This window comes from Fundulus heteroclitus, chromosome 18 (genome assembly GCF_011125445.2).
Source record: "Fundulus heteroclitus isolate FHET01 chromosome 18, MU-UCD_Fhet_4.1, whole genome shotgun sequence".
Classification (NCBI taxonomy): Eukaryota; Metazoa; Chordata; class Actinopteri; order Cyprinodontiformes; family Fundulidae; genus Fundulus; species Fundulus heteroclitus.
In genome coordinates this window covers 9,588,207-9,611,352 of record NC_046378.1, presented here as the reverse complement: position 1 = coordinate 9,611,352, position 23,146 = coordinate 9,588,207, and the positions used below count along the sequence as shown (strand labels likewise).

Here is a 23,146-nt window from a genome sequence, read left to right as displayed (position 1 = left end):
GCGACACTGCGACCCCTACCACGTCGCCCTGACACAGTGGGGCTACTGTCGCAAGACCAAGCATGGGGTCAAACATTCTGACAGGTCAAGGGTCATGGGATGGCGGGAGGGGGAGGGGGGGGGGGGGGGTGATGTCACGGCGGCTGCTGGTGGGTGGCTGGGAGAGTGGAGGGGCCGGGCTGTCTTGAGGCTTGCAGTGACAACACTGTGTTTACTGTTCTCTGCTCACTGCCAGTGGGCACCCAGCAGGGAACAGAGCCGCCTTTGATGGCTTTAAACAGAGCCTGATGACTTGCACCCATCTAATTAGATTGACCAAGCTGTAGAAGTGTGGGAGAACGGGGGGGCAAAGCAGGGGAGATGATGAGAAGAGAAAGGCATAAAGGCCTTACGGCTAAGAAGCGCTGGAAAAGACCACCAAAACAACAAACTCAACATTTTTTTTTTTTTTTTTTCTTAGCAGACAGAGCAGCACAACTGAGTGCCATCTAACCTATCGTTCAATCTGCAAAGAGCCTGCATGCATTTACGAAAAAGCCCACATCTAGCATGATCGTTGAGCGTTTGACAGATTAATGTGATCATCACTGGGGTAAACGTCAAATTTACAGACCGCAACACAGAACCTTAGGGGCTTTGGTGCACGCGCAGCAAAGCTTTTTACCAGGCCTCGACTTTTGTCCCACCTCTATCGCCGCCTTTCATCTTTCTAGGCAGTTAAAAAAAAAAATCAGTGACCTAATCACAACAAACATATTGGTACGAGGGAAAACCGTGTCACTGGCCAAGCACAGAACCACCGTTCGTCGAGCCCAGATGTCTCGGCGTCTCCGCTGGCGCGTGCTTTTATCTGCCAAGCAGACCTCAGCTCATGCTTGCCTTCGCCGCTCGCTGACGTCTCTCGATTTTGTCTGGAATGTGCAGCAGCTGTCCCTCCTTCACCCATGTAACCAGTGTCTGTCTGGCTGTCTGTAAAGAGCAAGGCAGTTCCAAACCGACCTGGGACAAAAGATGGCTCCTTGGTTGTCCATTGAAGTCAGTTAGGTCTGTGGTAAATATTCGCTTTGTTACACGGGCAAACGGAAAAAGGAACATTTCAAGGGAAATGGGCGGGATTCTGGTATCAAAGTCTACGCAGATTTATTAGTAAGACATGAAAAAGAGGGCTGAAGTAATCAGAGTTTTCTGCAGCTGAATAGAGCATAAAGTAATGCAGGTCTGCCCCTCCTTCACTTGCTGATGCACACTGTGGGTCAGCTGGCTAAAATGATTCTGCACTATTTGCCTGCTTACCTGAGCAGCCTAACTAATTTGCCAGGCATTACTAGTTTGCTATACATGTGCTGTGAGTAGAATGACTGACAGCAGCTTTTTAAATGTAAAAGTCAATATGTTATTTTAGCAGCAGTGTGAATAATTGCACTTTCACTGTTTAAAAATTTAAATTAAAACATTTGACTTTTGTTTAAAATGACTAACTATGACAAAGCTGGTGTCTGATTTGTGTTATTCACAAATAAATAACACTTATAATAAAGAAAGTGTTATTTCACAGGTTTTGAAAGACTTTGGGCTGCATCCTCACCTCTAACTAGGAAACTAAAACGTAGAGATTAGTCACGCCTTACTGGATTATTCCACAGGGATTCTTTGAAACACAGGTTGAAACTTAGACCGTTTTTGCTTTTACCATTTGTGAACGCAAAAGAGGAGCGCGTATACTGAAACTGGCCAGGGCACCGTTTCGTGCAAGAGCCCCCACAGAGCACGAACCTTAAACCAACCCACACCCTTTTTTTTTTATAGTGCTGTATTGGAACATTGGACATAAAATTCAAAAATCACGGTTTCATAATGAAAGTAAGACCTGAGCAAGCTGTGTTTAGTTAGTTGCCCCTGACAGAGACTCCAACTAGCCTTTTTTTTTTTGCTAAACATATTTTCCTTTTAAGAGGTGTTAGCGGAGCAGATACTCTCATGTTGCAAACGGCTCAGACAGTCTGCGCTTTGATGTGAAGGCAGAGGCAGAATGCGGTAGTTTATTTGAGCTGGATGGAGTGGAGTTTGTCTGCACTTTCAAACCGTTTCAGTCCCCTCCCCTCCCCTCCCCATCGTTTTATCAGCCCGGCTGCTGTGCGTGCTCGCCCACGCAAAATGGAGCCCACTTTAGCACTAAATCCTCCATCAAAAGACACTCAACACCACGTTATTAATGTCTGGTGTATTAAACAGAAAAGTAGGAGAGAAGAAGCTGAATTAGACTATAAAATGCCAGTTTTGTTGTTGCTTTTCTAATCACAAGTTCCTTTCATTTAGGGGGTTGGAAGAATGAGTGAAAATGTTACCAAATCTTCAACGGAAAGTACATTTGAACGTCAAGAAAGTATTTTTTTGTGCATTCTATGAATCTGCAGTGTTTATTTTAGTATAAAGCACGGAACGGAGGATAGAACAATTTTGAAAGACAAACTCTAAATGCAAAAGTAAAGTGATAATAGAGCCGTCTGTAAGGCGAATGATCCATATGGAAGTTATCCGTGGCAGGGCTAATGTACAACACGCATCCATTAGTAGGAAAGAGGCGAGCTCGGACCTAGACGATCTCTAGTAAATGATGAAGTCCTGATACAATTTCAATGCCTGCGAGTCCCATTAGATGCAGCATGGTCAGCGCGCGCCGAGCCTTAAAGCATCCACAAGTCATCACTTTCCACATTAGACAGTGTGGGTTTGTCCGCAAAATGAGTCCAATCCACTTGTGGGAGAGGGTGTAAATCACGGGCCAGCATTATGGCGTTCACATTTCACCAACAAGACTCAGATTAGAGAAAAAAAAAAAAAAAAAAAAAGGGAGCCTGCAGTGGAAAATACAAACTGGAGGCAATTTCTAGTAATGATGCATTGTGAATAATAACTTAATCTCTTCTAAGAAGCACCAATGGAGAGAGGTATTTTATGCAGACGTGCATTAAAGTTATTGATTCGTTGCTCTTATCATTATGTGACTGGGACGACTACCACGGACCCTTCCTCTCCTGTTACATCCCTAAACTAAAAACAACAAATCTGCTTTCCACCTCTCCACAGACATGCACACAATGAACCGGCAACCATCTTTGTCAGCGTTCTGGGGTATGGGTGAGAATTTAGGATTCCTTTTGGCTTAAAACTAAAGTTGATTACGCTTCAGAAAGAATAGCTAAGTGGGGCAGGGCAGGAGTGGGGAAGATAGTGGGAGAGGAGCTTGAATGGATGAGGGTAAGCTGAGCTGGGGGAGCGTGACTCACCAGCCTGTAAAATGAGCCCACCATGGGATATGGGAACCAGTGGTGGGCTAAAAGCACTTGAGACAGAGGCAAACGGTTGAATGGGAGGATTCATAAAGATTTCCTCATTCTTCTCTTCATCTCTCGGGTGACATCACAGTAGGATCGGTGCCATCGCCCAGCCTCTGGTAGAGTATCAGTTCATTCATGAAGCCCGGGCTGCTGCCTCCACTCACAGTGATGCAATGATACAAGGAAAGCAGGCAACCAGACCCCACGAAGAAGGGACAATATGCTTTCTATCATGCGGCTGAGCTATAAATAGCCCGAGCAAGTTAAGTGGGTGTGTGTTAGGTCGGGAAATAGAAAGCGGACAGTGGAAAACTGTGAGAACAGTGACTAAAAAGCTATTCAAAAAGGGATCTCTCTGCTGATATCTGAAAGTGTCCATTTTCTGTGGTTAAGCTGCAACTTTCTGTGGGAAGTGGGGTGGCTTGTGAGTTCAGGTGAAGGCCATTTCACGTTTACCGTCAAGGCTTTCATGAATATCCCGACATGCATGAAGCCACATTTGGAAAGCAACACAACAAGGCGCAGACAACAGACGGAGGGTCAAGTTGATCATACGAGACGTATTACATTAGCTGTTTTTTGTGAGACGGACTACCCTACCTAAAATTCAACAGAGCTGAAAAGTGCTAACCAAGAGAGCCTTTGATGAAGATTTAGATCTATATCTAGAACTCCAATCTGGGAACACAAGGCCATAAACCCTAGCAGTATGAAGGGGGTCCATTCAGCAGTGCGGGGGAATGAAGTGGTTACTGAGGCCTGCATTGAAGCAAGAGGGGGAGTATGGGGCTGACTGTCTGCTTTTAAGAGGACTTATTGTTTAGTTAGCCAAAGCTGTTTCGATTCTCCATTTTTAATGCCAAAGACCAGGAATAGAAGTGTAGGGCAAGCTGAGGAAGCCAGTCCAAACCCAGACCAAAACAAGCTCCAAGAGGACAACGATAGGCAAAGGCAATCCAGCTCCAGAACAGGAAAATCCCACCATCAGAGGCTCCAGCCGTGAAACACTAGTTTAGTTCTAACATCATAACCGGTGGTTTTTGGCTGCCCTCTGAAACACGCGCCTGTGGTGATGTTAGGCAGCTGCAAGGGACCAGACTACTGTTGATGACATTTTTTTTTTGCCATAAAAGCGTTGCCAAGGGCAATCACTACAACAGACACACTTGCAACTGAAGCAGACAATATATATTCAGTTGTTTTTTGATCTGATTCATGCAGCCAGGTAGAGGAGCTATAAATTGCTCTACTGGTGGTTTGCTTTGAGCAGAATTCATCTCCCTAATCAATATTGAACAGCCGTGTGAAAACAGCTGAACTCTGGCTATGTCTCCGTTTTTTTTCATGATTGAGTAACAGTATTTTATCTATTGCAAAAACTAATTGCAAAACCCTTAAGTTCTCCTTTAGTTCTAGGAAGAAAATGATCGCCAACAAGAGAGGATCTGCAAAGTGACTAAACACGACCGACTTCTGTAACTTATCGGCCGAGCCCAAGTTTGTATGAAGAAAGTAATTGAGTACTGGGAGGCGTAAGTAGTTTTTGTTCAGTCATACCTAGGCTAGCTACCCCAGCCCAAACAGCCCTCACTGGCTGAGTCCACCCCTGTTATAAACAGACATGGGATGCTCTGGAGGAACTGTTTAGGCATTAACCCAAACACACGACATATCTGACAAACAGTTTACTCTTTATGTTTAATTTTTTTTTTTTTTTTTCCAAAAAATGTCCCATTTTTAGTCCAAACCAACGCATTCCACAACCAGGTTTTTCTGACACCGGACTGGATTATTTCTAACAACGTACAGGTCTACTTTCAAGCTCACTGATGCCTTTACAAAGTTCCTTTTGGTGCAACATGTATGCCTATACGTTTCACCACGCCTGGACCTAATTACGCCTCACGTGTACACGAGCGGTTGTATGTTCGGCAGATGGATACTTGATAAATAAATTCCCACAAGACCACACTGTTTTCATGTTGCGTGCCTCACATTCCACTTCTCTTTTACAATGGCTTAATGTGCTTCTCGCAGCTTTCTTGTTTTCCTCTATCGTGACCAAAAAAATGACTTGTGGTCTTAAACGGCAAAAGGGCTTCAGCTCTGGATGATGAATTGCCCGTCTATTTTAAGCTCGGTGTCGCCTCCATGGCTAATAGGAGTGTCAAGCATATAAAAAAAAAAAATTATAAAAAGTTGACACATTTCTTTATCTTACTGAGATGTGTGTAGTTTTCCACCACGGCACGCAACACCTCCGACTTAACTGATTAAAAAAAGACGTAAACCAGGATTACGATAACGTGAAATGTGAGTGTTCAGCAAGAAGAGATGCAAGCGATTTCCAGCCCGAGAGGATAACGGCGCACTCATGTCAACTCTTACACAAACCGGCTTCTTTATCTGCCTCTCTTCAGCTCCCCGACTCTCTCCAAACAACACAAACACACACACACACACACACACACACACACACACACACACACACACAGATGGGTTGTGACTCAGTTCATCAAAGAATGACTGGACTTCAGGGGATAGCGTGCTGCTTCATTAGGCTATGTGACTGGTCATGAGAAAAGCAATGACCGTATCTTGTAAAATTCCACACAGTGAGTGACTCACACTTTGCTCAGCACTACTTTGTACCCAAGTATGAAACAAAAACAACAAAAAAAAAAAGCTGTAAAGTAGCACCTGCGGTTTAAATTCATCGGGATACACAAAATATATATATATTGCTCCACACATAACGATTGCATATCTTACAAGAGCACTGACCAGTAAAAGTGAGTTATTTTCTGAAAAAAAAACAAAACAAAGTTGGGCTTTAGAAAATGGCAATTTTGCAATGGAACAAGGCAGATGACTTCCTCCGACTGACAAATGACTCCAGTTTATGCTTCAGTGTCTCAAATGACGGCTTAAAACCTGCAGCGCATCTCTTCAATTTCTCTGAACTATTAAAGCCCAGGTCATCGCAACGAATGAGAAATGCGACCGAACGGCAGAGAACACCAGCCTCGCAAACACACAACCCTTCAATACCGTTTTGATTGGGTTTGTCAGGCAATCAATATGGCTTTCATGCTGTAGGTCTGACACACATGCAGTCTGAGGCTGTACCCACTTTATGCAACGAATTACAGAACCAGGCTGAGACGGAAAAAAAAACAAAAAAAAAAAAAAAAAAAAAACAGCTGGTGTGCAGTAAAAGACAAAATAAGTAATGAAAATCTGGGGCATATGGTTTAAAAAAAAAAAAAAGGCAAAATTAAGTGGCATGGCCTCAATGAGGACAGTTGAACATCCGTGTCGAAACAGACATTTTACACGCCTTTCTATAGTGTGTCGTTTATTTATTTTTTTTATTGCAGGAAACAATCTTTTTAAATAGGGATAAGATATAGATGACTAAAAAGAAAGAAGGGAGAAACTGAAAGCACTCAAGCTAGTGTTGAGATTTATATGCAGTTGTGGGATGATTTAATGGTTGTATCAGACCACGTCAGTGAGGGTTCAGTCAGGCTGTGACTGGTAATGTAAAGAGGACACAGGCATGACCGGGTAAAACAATAAACCAAAAAAAAAAAAAAAAAAACAGTTCAAACCCAGTCAAACATTCAGGGAGTCAGCGGCGTGTGGTGCAGCAGGCGTCTGGTGCCATGACTCAGGGATCTCAAGCTAGGAATGATGGGACAAAGTGCACTCACCATATCCCACATCAAGGAGTCGTGAGAAAAACTCATGTGGCCAACAGAAAGAAATGGAAACAGTGGGGTGGGGGGGGGGGGAGAGAAAAGAGGGGGCGGATCGCTTGAGAACGAGTGGGTGGGTAATTGACTATCAAGTTGCAAAAGCAAAAAAAAAAGAAAACTCTTGTTTGTGCTAGACTTTCCCCAGCCAAGCAATATATTTTCATTTGTTTTGGTGGCTCGCTTTTTTGCCAAACGCGAGTCAAAGAAGACGGTGTAGCTGCCAGGAGAGGCACTACTAGATACTGATTACTGTTAATTCAGACCATTTACTGCTATCATCTTGACCCACACCTTGGTCGTTCTTCAAAGATCGCGCTCTCAGCATATGTTTATTATTTAGCAGAGTCCTGTATCTGCTGCTACTGACACACCTTACTTTATGACTAAGCTTTATAAGCAACGACTAAGGCGTACAGTCACTGGGGAAGCACTGTGAAAGAACCCACGCAGTGCATAGTTGTACGCGGCAGATGACAGACTCGGGGAAGACACGATGAATGGAGCACTGACCATTACAACACCCGGCTGTCTAAACGGTTGGGTGTTGCAAGCGAACTGGCCAGGTCCGTCGGTTTTTGATCCTTCCAACCAGATCAATCTCAGTTTCACCTGCGTATATAAAAAGGACACTTTTTGCACTGCTTGGGTGAAATTCACTGACGGACCACATCAAGAAAGGCCTGGATCACCCAAAACGCTGTTTGCACAGCTGCCAGCTAGCCACGCACCCTCAAACATTGGCACTGAGGTAGCGCTGACACTATCCACGATAGTGAAAACGGAACCTTATGCAATACTCGCTTTCTCTCTCTCTCTCTCTCTCTCTCTCTCTCTGTGTCCTTGCTCCACAAATCCGCAAAATGGGAATCTCCACAGTAAGGAAATCCTGACGTAGTAATCATTTCTGCGGTACGGCTTGTGCGTGCATGTACAGTATGCAGCAGGCCTGGAAGCAGATGCCATATAAGGCCTCGCTGCATTAGCATCGGAGCAGCAGCGTGTCGATCTGATGAAAGCGAGCCTCCCTTCATGGTCTCTCCATGAGTCCGTGCATGCCACCCGGCAGGGCATGCTTGGAAGCATTCCTGCCAGCCACTGAACCCGGCATTTCAGGCCTTACGAAACAGGTGGGAGAAAGCTAAAAAGGCTGACGAATGTAATTCACCCGGTAAATGATTCGCAAATCTTTTTTTTCTTTCTTTGCAACTGTATGAAACGTCGCCTGATTGCGTTGCATATTCTGCAAAAATGCAGACCGTCTTTTCAACGCCATCCCTTGAGGAGTTTTGTTATGGCTACACAAAGCTGTCAGTAACAAACTAGCATGGTCTGGGTTACCGTGAGAGAGAAAAAAAAAAAAAAAAAGTACTTTGCCAGGAATCACTCACTGTAACGTAAGAGTGGAGGGGGGGGGGGACTGCATAAGAGCTTGGGGAAACATTAGAAGCTATATTTGGGTGTACCTCTGACCCTGGTGTTGTGTGAACGCTCTGAAAGAAATTACCTCAGCTGGAGGGTGAGGAAAGCCCCACGTAAGCCGACACTGGCAGCACTTCCGTCGCAAAAGAAAACAAACAGTGTAGTAAGGTGGACTGGAGACAGCTTCGGGATGATGGCGGGGTGTACACACACGCACATACACTACGGCTACGTCGACGCAGGTGTCTCTGAGAAAAGATGACCGCTGTAGTTCCAACAGGCCAACAAAAAAGAACTGAGCAGAACTCCCCACTGCTGATCAGTGGCAGTCCAGCACATGCAAACACACACCACACAGAATTTTGGCTTTTGAGTCTTTTTTTGTAGTTTCAGGCTTAACCTGCCTTCAGATACGCTGCGTCTCATTAGGCTTAGGAAAGGCTTTAACCTCTGGGAGAGCATCTATCTTGTAAGCATAGCAACACCAAGAAGTAAACGCAACCGTGTACGGCGGAGACAGTTTGAGGAGTTTCAGTTGGCTTTTGAACTCCTCCTTGGCAGGCTCGCCGTGACCCGGGTGCACCCGAGTAACGCGGGTAAGAGGGGCCGAGCGTTGCGAAACGGTCCTGCAAGATACGGCTGCACTCTGGCAACATTACCGCCTCTGTCAGCGCATTTTGTGTGTTCGTGAGGTGTACGCATATGGAGGCTCGACCCTGCAGGTGTCGACAGCAAAACCCGAGCTCCCTAGACCCTAAGTCAGTGAACTCTGACAATTAAGTGTCAGATTTCCATAATGCATCAGTGCAGGCTTGACGCTCAGCTGTCAGGAGTCGAAAAAGCCAGATGAGCTGCGGTTAAAAGCCACCTGAGCTTTCGGGGGTTAATGGAAAAAAAAATAGAAATAAGCAAATTGGCCAAACAAATACTTTTAAGTACAGGAAGTGAAACCGTACAATTGGCTTTGAACCCAAAAGAGCTCACAGTTGTGGCCACTGCTGCCCGTACAATCCCTGGAGCAAGCCAAGTGCTGGAGGGGCAAGCCTCAGCAGTGCAGATTCATCCCCTCTCTCCTTCACTCTGGATGCTCAGTTTCAGCCACTTAGGAGAAGCAGGAGGGGGTGAAGGTGGGGAGGAATGAGGAAAAGGAGGCAGTGGGGAGGAGTGTGGGGTGGGGGGGTTTATTAGGGACCACTGCTTGTCTCCAGAGTGAAAAGTCAAAGCTCTGCCCTGCATGACATGGGAAACGTAGAGATGGGTGGGAGAAAAAAAGGAGGCGGGGGGGGGGGGGGGGGGTGCACAACATAAGAACTATGAAGCACATATGCATCATGATCTGAGAATTCAGAATGAGAAAAAGGTACAACACTCATCAGGCCACGCTTCTGGGATAATAAATCCCAGCTAGATGACAGGATCCGTGACGTCTAAACTTGCCTTGAAGATAAGCAACTCCGGTGCGACGCGTGTTCGTAAAACTTTCAGACATGCGTAAAAGGGTCAGCGATAACCGTCTAAAAAAGTTGATAGCCCATTCGATTCAACAACGATGCCACGAAACACGCACGCAGTTGCAGCCTATTGCGTGACTGTAAAGCCTCCCGGCGTGACCGCGTTTTTTTTCTTTGCGTCCTCTCCGGTATTGAGCAATCAAAAACGCAGTCTTGGCACATTAAAGACGCACGGGACGCTATGTTCAACGCGTCTAATTGTTTTAGAATGAGCGCCGTGGTTTCCCCATCAGCGTAATCTGTCACCGGCCGGCTCGCCTGGGCTGCTAGGACAACGTACGAGGAGTGATGCGAACTGTCAAGAGCTCTACGTTAAAAAAAAAAAAAAGAAAGAAAGAGGAGTTGGATTACTCACCGTCCATCTTTTCAGCCTTTATGATCGTTAGCGTCGGTTTCATATCGACAGCTGCCGTCATGATCATCAGATCAGCGTGTCTTGAAAAAAAAATATGCCGCGTCCTTCTTTTTTAAAAAAAAAAATATATTATTAATATTCTAACAGCTCCAAAAGAGAGAGAGAGGGGGAAAAAACTCAATACGTGGGGGAAATCGTCACCTCCTTTGGCGCACCTAGTTCTATTCTCCTCACACGAAAAGCCGATTGAGATAATTTTACTCTCTAACTTATCTCGTTTTCTCTCTCTCCCTCTCCCGGCGCAAACAAACACACACACGCACTCTCCCTCTTTTCCTCGTTCTTTCTTACTCACTCACTCACTCACTCCTTCCTCTATCTCTAGCCATGGGCGTTGCGTTTTGCTTAGAGCCGGAGCGCTACTACAGCCGAAGGGGGCGGTGTTTGAGGGGCTGACGTTGATTCACAATTCAATTACAAGGTCCCAGTCTCACCGTCCCACCCTCTCCGATAGACACACACACACACGCTTAGACACAAACAGTTTCCTTTTTTTCTATTTTTTTTTCCTATTTTTTTTTTTTTACAAATACTCTCGTCAGGACCCCCTTATCGGTCTTTTCTTGTTTTCAATAAATCCCCCCCCCCCCTCCCTCCCCCAACAGCGGGACGACAATTTCAAAAGTCCATGGCGTGCACCTTGAATTATGTATCCATCATTAGGTAAAGGCTTTACAAAGAGACACCAATGAGTTTATTGCATAGCTAAATTGTGTATTATTTAAAGCCATGAAGTTTGGAGTCAGCCTTTGGTACGAGCAAACTTTGCGACTCCTTAATAAGGGCCCGGGGCCCTCTGAATGTGTCAGTTGTACACATACTGTGTAGAAAGAAACCCTTCGTTTTATTGTTTTACCTTCATTGATCCGTTTTGACTCGATTCATTGCCGATTCTCGTTTAGAATGGGAACCACGTGCCTTAGTCGTGTAGAAATCACTGTGCGCGCACTGTAAATGGTTGTACACGAATACCCAAGTAAAAAGTCAGTTTTTAATTGTTGTTGCTTATGAATGTAGCCCTTCACTTTGGCACCTTCTGCCTGAAGCTACATACTATATAGCCAAGCCTGTTCAAGGGCTAGAATAGATATTTGCTATGGCAATTAAATATATGAAGAGCTGAAAGTGCATGACTGCTAAATAGTCATTTTACGTCACTATTGGCTCAACAGTGAACTGTACAGCAGCACAATAAAAGATGAAACATGAGTGATATGAAACAAAAGTCGCTGATCTTGTGGTGGCTGGTGAGCCTGGACCAAGTGGGCCCTGCGTGAAGTCCTGCCAAGGGCTCCCTACAACCTTGGGCCAGTTCTGGGACTGTTTACTCTATAACACAACAGTGGCTTTTCTTACATGAATTACACTCTGGGCGAGCCCTTCCTTATACCGCAGTGTACAGAACAAAAACACCAAGACCCACCCTCTCCCTCCAACCCACACAAAACCAAAACCAGCAAAAAGATGGAAAACGTGACTTATCAGAAACCTTGAGAACCAACAAAAATGTTTGTCTTGATTGAAGGATGAATGGATAGATGGACCGATGAATGGAATGATTTCAACAATATTTTTGGAATACGTAACATTTGTGGTTTTGTTCACAGATATTGCACAAATCCCAAACTGTAATGCCCCCATAGTCCCTGTAGGGTAATTCAATCCAGGTTTGACCAGACTGGTCCTGGGTCCTGTTCCCATAAACACAACATGTTTTTTTCCCATCTAGAACAAATGTCTAACATAAATCAAATTGTATTTTAAATAAATCTGTATTCATTGTAAAATTAATAAATTGGGGCCTGGCCAATTTAAAGAGGCACCGTTTTTAACCAGAAATAGTTAAACACTACCCAGACGTCTTAAAGACTTTAAAATAACCCCTTTGCTTAGCTGTGGAGCTCTGACTCACACTCTTACTTTGGCAACATCAGACACATAACACTTTTTTTCTGACAGAATACTTTTATTGTCCGTTGTTGCGCCTCCCCGCAGGCAATGCAGCCCTGGGCAGACAGCCACATTACTCATGTCAAAAGGCCAGTGCTTCCTAACCGTCTCTAAATGTTGGTAAAAACAGCACAGTAAAAGGCTACAATCCAGCTACTATCTAACGCATTATAAGCCTGACAAAGTAAAGTATCAAAGTAAAAAAAAGAAGAAGTTAAATTCAGCTTAAGTTATTTTTTTCACTCAAATAATTTATATAAAGTATTGGGCAGGCCCTGGTTTCCCCATACCTCACTCTCATAAACACTTCAGAGTATTTCCTGTTCACCTATTACGGATCAATAACAACAACCATGTCTATTTCCACCACAGTGCTGAATTGCTTAACAGTGCCTAAAATGTAACTTCACACAAAAATGCAATAGTCATCCTTACGAAGTACGGAGCGTTGTAAGTATATAAATAGTTTACTCGTTCTGACTTTAATCTAACATCAAAATCTGCTAAACCGGGCCTGCTGTCACCATGACCATCAATGAAAATCCAGTTTCCTAAAGGTAAACTAGGTGCACTAGTTCTAAATTAGCCCCCCCTTTTTTTATGAAGTTTTGTGCTTTCATATTGACAGTAATCAGGAACAATGGCCATGCCTTGCTGGAAATTGAATCAAGATCTTGTTCTGCCTCTGAAAATGAACAAAGACAAGAAAAAGATTGTGCTCTCCAGCCACAGTAAGTCTGCGCGCAAGGCTCTCCCATTAGGGGCCATCTCCCATGGCAACAGAAACACTAATAACATATTCTAATAGCATTGCTTTTAACAAAAGCAAGAATATTGAATGTAAAGGATAGACCGGGGTGGATTCAAGTACTTTCTCTCTGAAGTTCATTACTCAGACAATCTAGATGGTTTCTACGGCAGCTTCCTATTTTCCAAACGTCCCACCTCATTGTGACTGACAGCCCGCACGTCAATAAGATACCCCCGCGTTTGCTTTATATATGTATTTCTAAATGGGATTATCTGGAAAGAGACAGGGGAGCCAGGATTATTGATCACACATGGATTTTTAAACCGGTGGTACTTCACTGGCTCCATTAGCAGCCCCGTATCAGGTTTCATCGGCCTGATAGCAGTCTCATCTGAGAGGAGCGCTAGTGGGTTCTGCGGTGAGAAGAGCTGCCTCACCAGAGAGGGGGGGGCGAGGGTGGAAAAGAATGGAATAGTACCTCTCAATTCACATCAGCCAGTCGGGCCATCCGTCTCTCCCTCTTTCTGACTGAACCTCTTTGTTTTCTGTTAATGAACTCCCTTCATTTCTGTTCTTAGCAAGGACAGCCTGGGTCCTTTTGCGCCCGAGGGCAGCCATTTAGGGTTTAATGGCGTTGCTGACTAATAGTGAGTCTGGCGTCACTGTAGCGCATTTTACTTTGGCCTTTCTTTTGGTTTTACCTACTGAAATCAGTTTTGCTGCAGCAAAAAGCCCATTTTGATTACATTTTCTGCTTTCATTTCCCCCCTCCTGCAAAAGTTTCTGACAACTGCTTCCGCGTAGAAAATAGGAGTATAAAAGGAGACCCCTTTTCTTTGTTACAAGTCTATTGCTCAGAGGATCATTGTAGTCTTCATAAAGAGACATTTCAGGAATATTATGGTCCCATATGCTGAACGACTAGTCGACGAGGAGACTAAAAGACTGAAGAAGATTTTTAGCATCTTAAAACAACTTAACCCTCAAAAATGTCAGAGGGAAAAAAATTTCAAATGCTATGTCATAAAACTTTACATCTTCGCCACCTGTGCCTTTAATTAAAAAAAAAAAGTAAGCCGGGCCCAGTCAGGGTAACTATCTGAAAAAAAAAAGGTATAAAAGCATAACTGTTATAGCAGCTTAAGTGAACGTGTGTTTTGACGACTTGTTTTCCACCCACTGCTTTACTTTCGCGTCTGGCAGTTATCCAACACTTGATTCGTCCTGGAAGTCAGAGCTCGAGTCTGAGAACGACTTTCACACCAGAGAAGAGTGCGTTCAAGGTGAGTTGGAAAACCCCTCCGTTTTGGCTATTGTTGAGCTTCTAACTACAATTAGCGATACGAGCTGATAAAAATCAATTCCTCTCCAAGTTATCTGATCAGACACAAACAGGACGTGTTCATAAATAGAGGTTGTACAACTATACGTGTGCGGCTGGTTTCAAGAGATGCAAACTGCCAGATACCTATAGCTATACCTGCAACCTTCCCTATGTCTAACAGACACGGCAACCTTATTGGAAACCAAATGCTGGGCTGCTCAGACCTCAGACTTTCTCAGTCAGGGGGCATTCTTATTGCCTAAATGTCTATTAGAAACAGAACATACTTTTACTTCGACCACAACCGCGTTAAATATTTTGTTCTGTGTGCGTCCTTACGTGGGAAGATACTGTAACTGATGGGGCACTGCCACAAATCTTTATTTCCAGAGTAAATAATCCACACCTTCTTGTGTAAATAGATGACAGTTTAACAGGTAATGCAATATCTTAAGCTGCTAATGATTTTAAGCCTTGAGTTGTTCCAACATAGGCCCAGTCCAACCAGTCGTATACTGCTTTTATATGATATTAACTGCTATCATTTTAACAGAACTTGACTTTCAAACTCCTGAACTATCCCTTGGTAACATCTCTGGTCCAATTATTAGTTTTTTTTCATTGACTAGAAAAGCGACAAGGGGGAAAAAAAACTGAACACAATAGACCCTCTGGTCAAACACTCAACAGCCGTTTTATCTTTAGGCCTAGGAAGTTTTTGCTCTAAACTATTGTCGAAACAAATGGTGTCTTTTCCTGTGTAGCCAGTGGGATCGGTAATTGTCTTCCAGTTAGAAAACAGACATCCAGTGCGTGCACCAGACCTGTCTCCGATAAGAGAAGTTCGGTTTCAGTGTCTCCTATCTTCACCTGGCAAATGCTGTTTCCATGGTTTTGACAGTTAGCAGGCTTCACTCATTTGTGCTGCACCGACGCAAGCGTCTCTCTCTCTCTCTCTCTCTCTCTCTCTCTCTCTCTCTCTCTTTCTCCTCGCTGCTCTCTGCCGCTGCTAGCTGTCTCTCACTGGCACATCTGCGTTGCCTGCCTGTCTGTAATCCTTAGATGTAACCATTGCACCTGCTGCTTTTCACAGAGTTAACGGAAAGGTTATTCGATTTAGAGCAATCCGTACAGCTGTCAAGTGATATTTGTGTTTGATGTTGGCGCCCTCCCAGCAGGTTGCGAGGGTTAGTCCTTCTCAAAGTCTTTGGAGCTCTTTTCTTTTCATTTTTTTCCCCCCCCCTCCCTCCCTTCTTCCCTCGTGTCTGCAAAACTGCTAAATGGCGATCCAGATATAGGATTAAACAGTAACACGTCTCAGGAAAAAAAAAAAAAAAAAAAAAAAAAAGATAGAGTATGACGTGATGGGCTCGGTATGGCATGTGAATAGAAAGCATTTGGCGTGTCATCAATCAGCCCCTCATTTTCGACCACTCAAGCACGCACGCAGACGGGCGACGGACACGCGCGCGGACACGCACTCGCGGGCACAAAGAGAAAGAGAGCAGACAGTCAAACAGTAAAACAGTGGGGTCCTTGTGACTGCTGTCTGGCGGCTCAGTCACAGCTCTATCTGTGGAGCGCTGCTGTGTGAAGGTGCCACAGGCTGGATGCACTCCTGCTGAGATCACACGCTTAGTTGGGACCGGATCTCTGCACGTGTGTGTGCGTGTGTGTGTGTGTGTGTGTGTGCGTGCGTGGGGTTGCTCATGTACATCTCTTCCTTGCACCTCACATTCCAAAGTATCTACCGAGAGCACGCAGTGGTGTGCGCCTCTGCTACCGAATAATGTGCGCGTAAGTGCACTGGGAAAGTCGCAGGGGCCTCCCTGAACAAAGGCTCAGCTCTTTTCTGAACAATTAGCTTCGCTAAAAAGGACATCTCTTCCTCCATTAGTGGCACCACGTGCCCCCCATCACTCCATTGTGCAGATAATTCAATTATCCCCACCCCCCTCTGAGGCTCTTTGCCTCCCAGACTTCCCTCTCGTCGTTTTACCCCTCCCTCCTCACTTTTAGAAGCACGCTTTAAAAAAGGGCCTCTTCCACCTCAGACCTGAAGGGTTATTTGGGAAGTATTTGTTTTTAATTTAACTGTGCATCGCAGTCAACGTTAATGTTGCTCTTAATCAGACGCCCAGCAGCAGACTACTGGATGCCTGAATACAGTAGCAGACTGGAGGCAGCTGACAGTGTTTTTGATTGTATGAACTCGTTTCATTACAGTTAATAGATGACCTCAAACTAACGCAAACCAAACTTGACTATTCTGTGAAACAAATCCATAAAAAAAAGACATTCACAGAAACAAGCTAACAGTAAGAGCTGGACATACGTATATATTCAAACAATGGGAAATCTCTCCAAGGGCTCGTTAAAGCACCACCTCTCCCGATGAGCTGGCATCTGTTGCATCATCTCCCATCAATGATTGCATAGCTATTGGAACTGTCTGTTCTCCGACCCGGGTCTGCAATGACTCATTGCACAAGCAGCAGGGAACTTACCACACCAACACTTCCTGGAAATAAAATAGTTGGTGCCATGGAAAAGGGAAGATTAAAAGTTGTCCGTTTGGAGGATTTTTCAGTAGGAGTGTATATCTACAACACTTCTTTATCTCTCGTCAAACTGAAGTCAGTCTCGCAAAGCCCCATCCAGTATGCTACCATGAGCCCCAGATTTGGTGATGCATGACCCCCAGTTATATATATATATATATATATATATATATATATATATATATATATATATATATATATATATATATATATATATATATATATATATATATATATATATATATGGGTGAGTTTTTCTGACCTGAGGGAGACTCTGTCATAAACACGTGTCATTCCTACTCTTGATAATGAGCTGTGTCTGCTGTGGCTCTTCCCTGTTCAAAAGCCTTCGCAGACACCCCAGTCTACACTTCGCCATCTCTCCCAACTGCCGTCAATTCAGAAGATTCACGCCTCCCTTTCACTTCTAAACAACAGATCCAGTGCTTGCTGGGCTTTCCATCAGCACTCGGTCAAAAATACAGTCAAAGACACGACCAACATAATTACACCAGTGGCCTTTCAGAAAAGCAAAACAGTAACAGCAAGAGAGACAACATAGAAACAATGTGCTAGTACTGTAACGACATTGCGCTGGCTAACTATTAGCTATTGACCATGCTAAGGTTTGCATCTGCTTCAGTGCTTCTTATCCCTAAGGAGGACAAATTAAAAGTTAATGAAATAAAACTGCATTTCTCTAGTATAAAACATAAAATATTAAGACTGGTTAAATATTTAGCAAAGATTATGTAAAACCTGGTTTGAGGCTTGTCAAAACGTCACGCATTTGTGAACAAAAGAATTACATTTTAATCCCTTTTTTCAACCTCCTTATATTTAGATAATTATAAAAAACATTAACATGTTGTCTTAACAAGTCCAACATGGACTGATCATGAATTCTTTAAAACAGAGTTGATTACAAGAGGGTTTGTTAAAAGAAACAAACAGGAAAAGAAAAGAAAATTCTTCTTTTTTGGAAAAGAAAAAAAAAAGGGGTGTATTGCATAGACCCCCGATTTAAATTTCAGCAGTTTTGATGAAAACTTTAAATCAGACTCCAAGAAGTGGGTCAAGTTTTCAGGTAGTGTCCATGACGAGCACAGTAGCTAATCATTAGTAGGAAAGAAAAATAGAAAATTAATGTGAGAAGGTCATGACTCATGATTAAAAGAAAGAAATCACAGTAAATGGCTTGTAAGAGGGAAATAATAATAAAAAAAAAAACGTTCTTTCTGAGAAGTAAAACTTTGAAAGTGCTGCTTCTCAGAATCTGTGTTTTGAGAATAAGTATAATGATCCAGAGTCCTGCTGTCTTATCAAATTTAATCCCACCCCTCACTCACCGAAGCCCAAAACTAAAACCTACACCTGATCAAGCTGGTAGAAACAGATTGTCTCTCTCCTCTGTTAATTCGCCAGCCTCGGTGTGTGCTTCGTATTGTGCGAGTTCAAATATAGGACCAAGGCAGCCCATTCCTCCACAGTTGTCTGCTGGTTTTCCGCATTTCCACTCATGTTTTGTTATATTGTTAGAGGGGGAAGTGTGCGCTGGTCTGATTAGCATCACTGTTTCCTCCTTTCCCATAACCCCCCGGACCCCAGCAGGCTGCCTGTTTACTTTTAGAAATAAAAAATGGGCCTGCGCCCGTGAGGACGTGCCCCTCATCAGAGGCGAAGTACCCCCCCCCCCCCCAACCCCCCGCCCCATCCCTCCCTCCCTCCCTCCCCCTTTCCTTCTGCTCCTCTCCTCTCCCCACCATCACCTCCACAACCTAACAACCCAGAGCTCCACATCTCTGATCCTCCTCCTCGTCTCCTCTCCTCCCCCTATCACAGTCGTAGTCCTGCGTCTTATCCCGTTTCCTTCTCCGTCCTCTCTCCTAAAACTGTATTCCTCTCTCTCTCTCTCTCTCTCTCCCTTTTGCTCGATCGCCCACAACTCCCCTCCTCTTCCAACTGTCCAGCTGTCAAATCACATCAAATAAAACGCAGGCCAATGGTCCCTGAGTGCCAAATCACAGCTGTGGCTCCATGCACTAAATGTGAGTGCATGTTTAAATGTACGCCGAACTCACAATTGCCTGGGAGTGGGTGGGTGGGTGTCCTGTGTGTGTGTGTGTGTGTGTGTGTGTGTTTGCTTTACTGAATGGAAGGATGTTGTAATACAATACTCGCCAGAGTGCAGGGTGTGAATTTAATGAATGAATATGTGGAGCGCGCATCATTGCAGGATGTTAGCGGGGTGTGCACATGTATGTAGGATATATCTGCCCCAGGATTTCAATGAGGCTGCGCAGACAAACGCACTTCATCTTGTTTTCGTTAAAAAAAAAATTTTTTTTTTTTTCCTCCTCCTCCATGCTCACACGTATAGATAATTTCCAAAGCGAGGGGTTTAAAGCAGGTCCCCCCCCCCGGTGCGAGTGTTGGGACGGTTGAAGAGCGGGGCGACTTCAGTGTAAACACAACCACGGCATGGCTGTCGTCAGGAAGGAGTGTGTGTGACATTGGGCTCAGGGCCAAACATGCGTCGTTTTTTTTTTTTTTTTTTTTTTTTTTTTTTTTTTTTTTTTAACATCCAACATCCCCGCCTCACATCTGTTCGGAACAGTTTCTTTCTCACACTGTCACATTTTATTTTACAAACACTCAATCTTTTAGCATGAGAAAAAAAAAAAGTGACATATGCTCTAAAATGTTATCCTTTTAACTAAAGAGTCGACGCATAACTATTGCAATGAGTCTTGGTTCTGAGGCGTGCGTGCTGACAGCTAAACCCCTATCTGCAGATAGATTTTGTCTCGCTAAAGATCTGCGTGGGCAAAAGAAGTCCTGGTAAAAATGTTTGCGTTTAAAACCACAAACTCAAATTGCTGCTTATTTTGAATAAAAGCCAGATGAATGTGTCGCTCACTTTAAGGTTTGCATCTAAAGTGGCAGCCCACAATATTCATTCAGTCATCCAGTTCAATCAAATCATGTTACATTTCTGATTGGGTGGGTGGATTTGGGGGAACCTTTCCGTTATGTGCTTCAATTATGCAAAATATGGGAATAAAGCTCCTATACACTGTTGCTGCATTTCTGTAATGATGACCTTGGGGATTTTTTTGGCCCATACTTGCAATGTCTTGCTACAGTGTTCATTCCTTTTGTAACTTTTCCCATTTTGTCCCGGTGTGACTGCAAATTTCCATGTACTTCATTTTAATTTTATGTGGCTGATCAGCACAGTGTTAGATAATTAGAGTGGCAGGAAAACAATACATATCTTTCAACATGCATTTTAATTCAAAATCCAGTGCAATCCATTTTCCTTCACACGTCACCTAGTCAGGCGACTTCTTTTGTGATCTAAAAGACTTGTTCGAGAAGGTAAAGTTTACAAACAGCGTCCTGCAGGTTAAGGAGGACAGCAGACTGTTCAAGTTTTCACCGCTACATTGACAAGGCGAGAGAAAGGGGGAGCCTTAAGAGGCCAAGAGGCCTGCAGTGACTTTGGAAGAGATGCAGAGATCCCAAGCTTAGGTGGGATTACGTGCAGAAGAAAGCCGTGGTTGAAATAAAGCCATAAAATGTCCTCTTTGCAGCTTGCCAGAAGTCAGGAAAAAAGGAAGAAACCATGCAGAAGGTGCTCTGCTTAGATGAGACTGAAGTTGAATTATTTTGCCGTACGTGCGCGGATAACTACTGGAAAACGGCTGGTAGCAGCGTTCTGTGTGCATTAGTTCTCCAGGGAAGCTGTTCAGAGTTGATAGGAAAATGAATGAAGTTACATGATTGTGGAGGAAAATCTGTTAGGTGCTTCAAAAGACTTGAGACTGGGGCAGGGCTTCCCCTTTCAGCAGGACAACCCTAAAGTTAGAGTCAGGGGTGCAATGGAATTATTTAGATCAAATCATAAACATGTATTAAGATGGTGTAGTCAAAGTCCAGACTTTAATACAGTTACAATTATAATTTTCAATAACTTACTTAGAAAACAATTATTTGCGCTGTGGATTAAAACACATTGAAGTTTGAGGTTGTAACCCGGCAAACTAATAAAGTCAGAGGAGGACCGACGCCGTTACGCGGCACTGCATTTGGAAAAAGAAGCAAAAGCATTTTTCTTTAACGAGACGCTCATCAGTTTGAGAGAAATGAGTCAAAGTAACGGCTCAGCACGTTGAGACTGTGTCAGAGGTCCTTAGCTGCTTCTGAGGTTAGCAGCAACTCATAACGGCATGCGCCTGTAGCTCAGAAACCTCAGCAACTCTTTGTGATACCGCTGCACAGACCCAAAATGACTTGAGTATCTCCAGGTGTCTAAAAATTTTGAAAATGCGGCGCGCTTTGATTCAAGAGACGGACGTCAGAAGAAGAGAGGAGAAAAAAAAAAAAAAAAAAAGGTCAGCACTCGGCCATTTTTTTCCACTCGGCATCGGTGTTTACGTCAACAGTTTCGCGCCGGGAGGGATGAAGCAAACGCTCCAAAGGAGTGTATCTCTGGCAACAAACATCAGCAAATCCCATCAAGTCCTCACTCCCTCTCATGCAGTCGCAAATACGCACACACAAACACACACGCACACACACACACACACACACACACACACACACACACACACACGCATATCTGCTTACTTAGCCCCCAACTCCTTCCCCGAACCCCACCTCCCTTCACTGCCGCCTCTCCTGGGACCAAGCTTGAGGCTTGGGAAAAAGATGGCCGCCCTTTGGCCCCCTGTCTTGCCCCCGTGCATCCAGCACAGGGAGGTGACGGAAGAAAGCTTGTGTCCCCCCCCCCCCCACCCCACCCTATCCCCCACCCCCCGGCACCCCCTCCTTCCTCCCATGGCGTGCGTCCCAGTCCACCAGCATCAATCACTTTTGAGGACTACAAGAGGCCAGAGTCAAACACAGGGAAATGCACTGGAAAGAATGTTCCAGCTTAAAATAAAACTCATTTGAAAAACAATTAAATGAAACTTAGAAGGAGAGGAGAGAGGGGGGGGGGCAGCAACTATTCAGGGAATGCCTCTGTCCCCCAGAAGTACAGTGTGAGGGAGGCAGGATAAATAAATGGATCGGAGGGGTGGTATCTGGTAAAAGGCGTTGCCCTCGGGGTCGCCATCGCCAGCATCTCTAGCGAGGCAGGTCCAGAAGAAGATTTCATGTGTGCGCTTCTGCGCGAGTTTGCTTGTATAATTTGTTTTGTGGAGACGGAAATCTGTTTACCTCAGAACTCAACCGCAATCAATCTCCACATGTTAAGTTTTGGGTTTGCGATTAAGATGGGTCCTGAGCTTGGAGCGGAGTGGAATCAAAGCGGACAGAAATCTCCAGAAAACGGCTTTTAAGTCAGTCTTGTGTCCTTTGAAATGATACAAGCATGGATTTGAAAGCTGTGAGCATGTTGGAATGGAGTTTTATTTACACTTCAGACAAAAACCTTTAGTTTGCCACTTTGAATATTCACTGTTGACAACCGAACACTAAACAAGTCAGTTTCTTACGGCATACGAAATACATCACCATTCAGATCGTCTGAACTTTTTGACATTTTATGACATTACAACAACAAAAAAACTAAATATGAACAAAAATGTGATATTTTTTAATGGGGAAGTGGGAAGATGATAATTGACGGGACACAAAAGCATGTTCTGATTTGAACCATTTCTTTAGAGATTTGGCTGAATGTGTTGGGTTATTATCCTGCAGGAAGGTGAACCTACTCCCAAGAATCAAGCTGTTTCAGGCCTCTAACAGGTTTTCCCTAACCTTTTCCACTGTACGCAGCATTTTGTACGTAGGTCAAAAAGTTACATTTTGTCCTCATCTCACCAGAGCTACTTCTTTCACATGCTAGCCGTGTCCCTTGCATTGCTTGAGGCAAACTGCCAACAGGACTTCTTATGGCTTTTTTTTTTTTTTCTCAACGAGAACAATTTTCTTTTTACCACTCTTTAAAAAAGTCCTATTTGTGGAAAGCACAGCTAATATTTGTTCTGCAAGCAGAGATACTCGCTTGAACGGTGGTTCTCTGCAGTTAATATGGGTCTCCTGGTTTCTTCTCCATGTAATCCTGGCATAGGAATATATTCCAAACTTTTCAGATTTATGTC

General features: G+C 44.1%; 1 protein-coding gene across 3 annotated transcripts in view; it reads right to left on the bottom strand.

Annotated features, from left to right (window-relative positions):
- The window catches only part of ets1 (v-ets avian erythroblastosis virus E26 oncogene homolog 1), a 47,040-nt gene that overhangs the window by 15,064 nt on the left and 8,830 nt on the right, over positions 1 to 23,146 (bottom strand). The window contains exon 1 of one of the 3 annotated variants that reach the window (XM_012866736.3): positions 10,385 to 10,882. The exons of the other annotated variants lie outside the window; for them this stretch is intronic. Coding sequence (XP_012722190.1) covers positions 10,385 to 10,451 — 67 coding nt within the window. The 5' untranslated portion in view covers positions 10,452 to 10,882. Of the gene's footprint in view, positions 1 to 10,384; positions 10,883 to 23,146 lie in introns of those variants that run through there. 3 annotated transcript variants of the gene reach the window in all.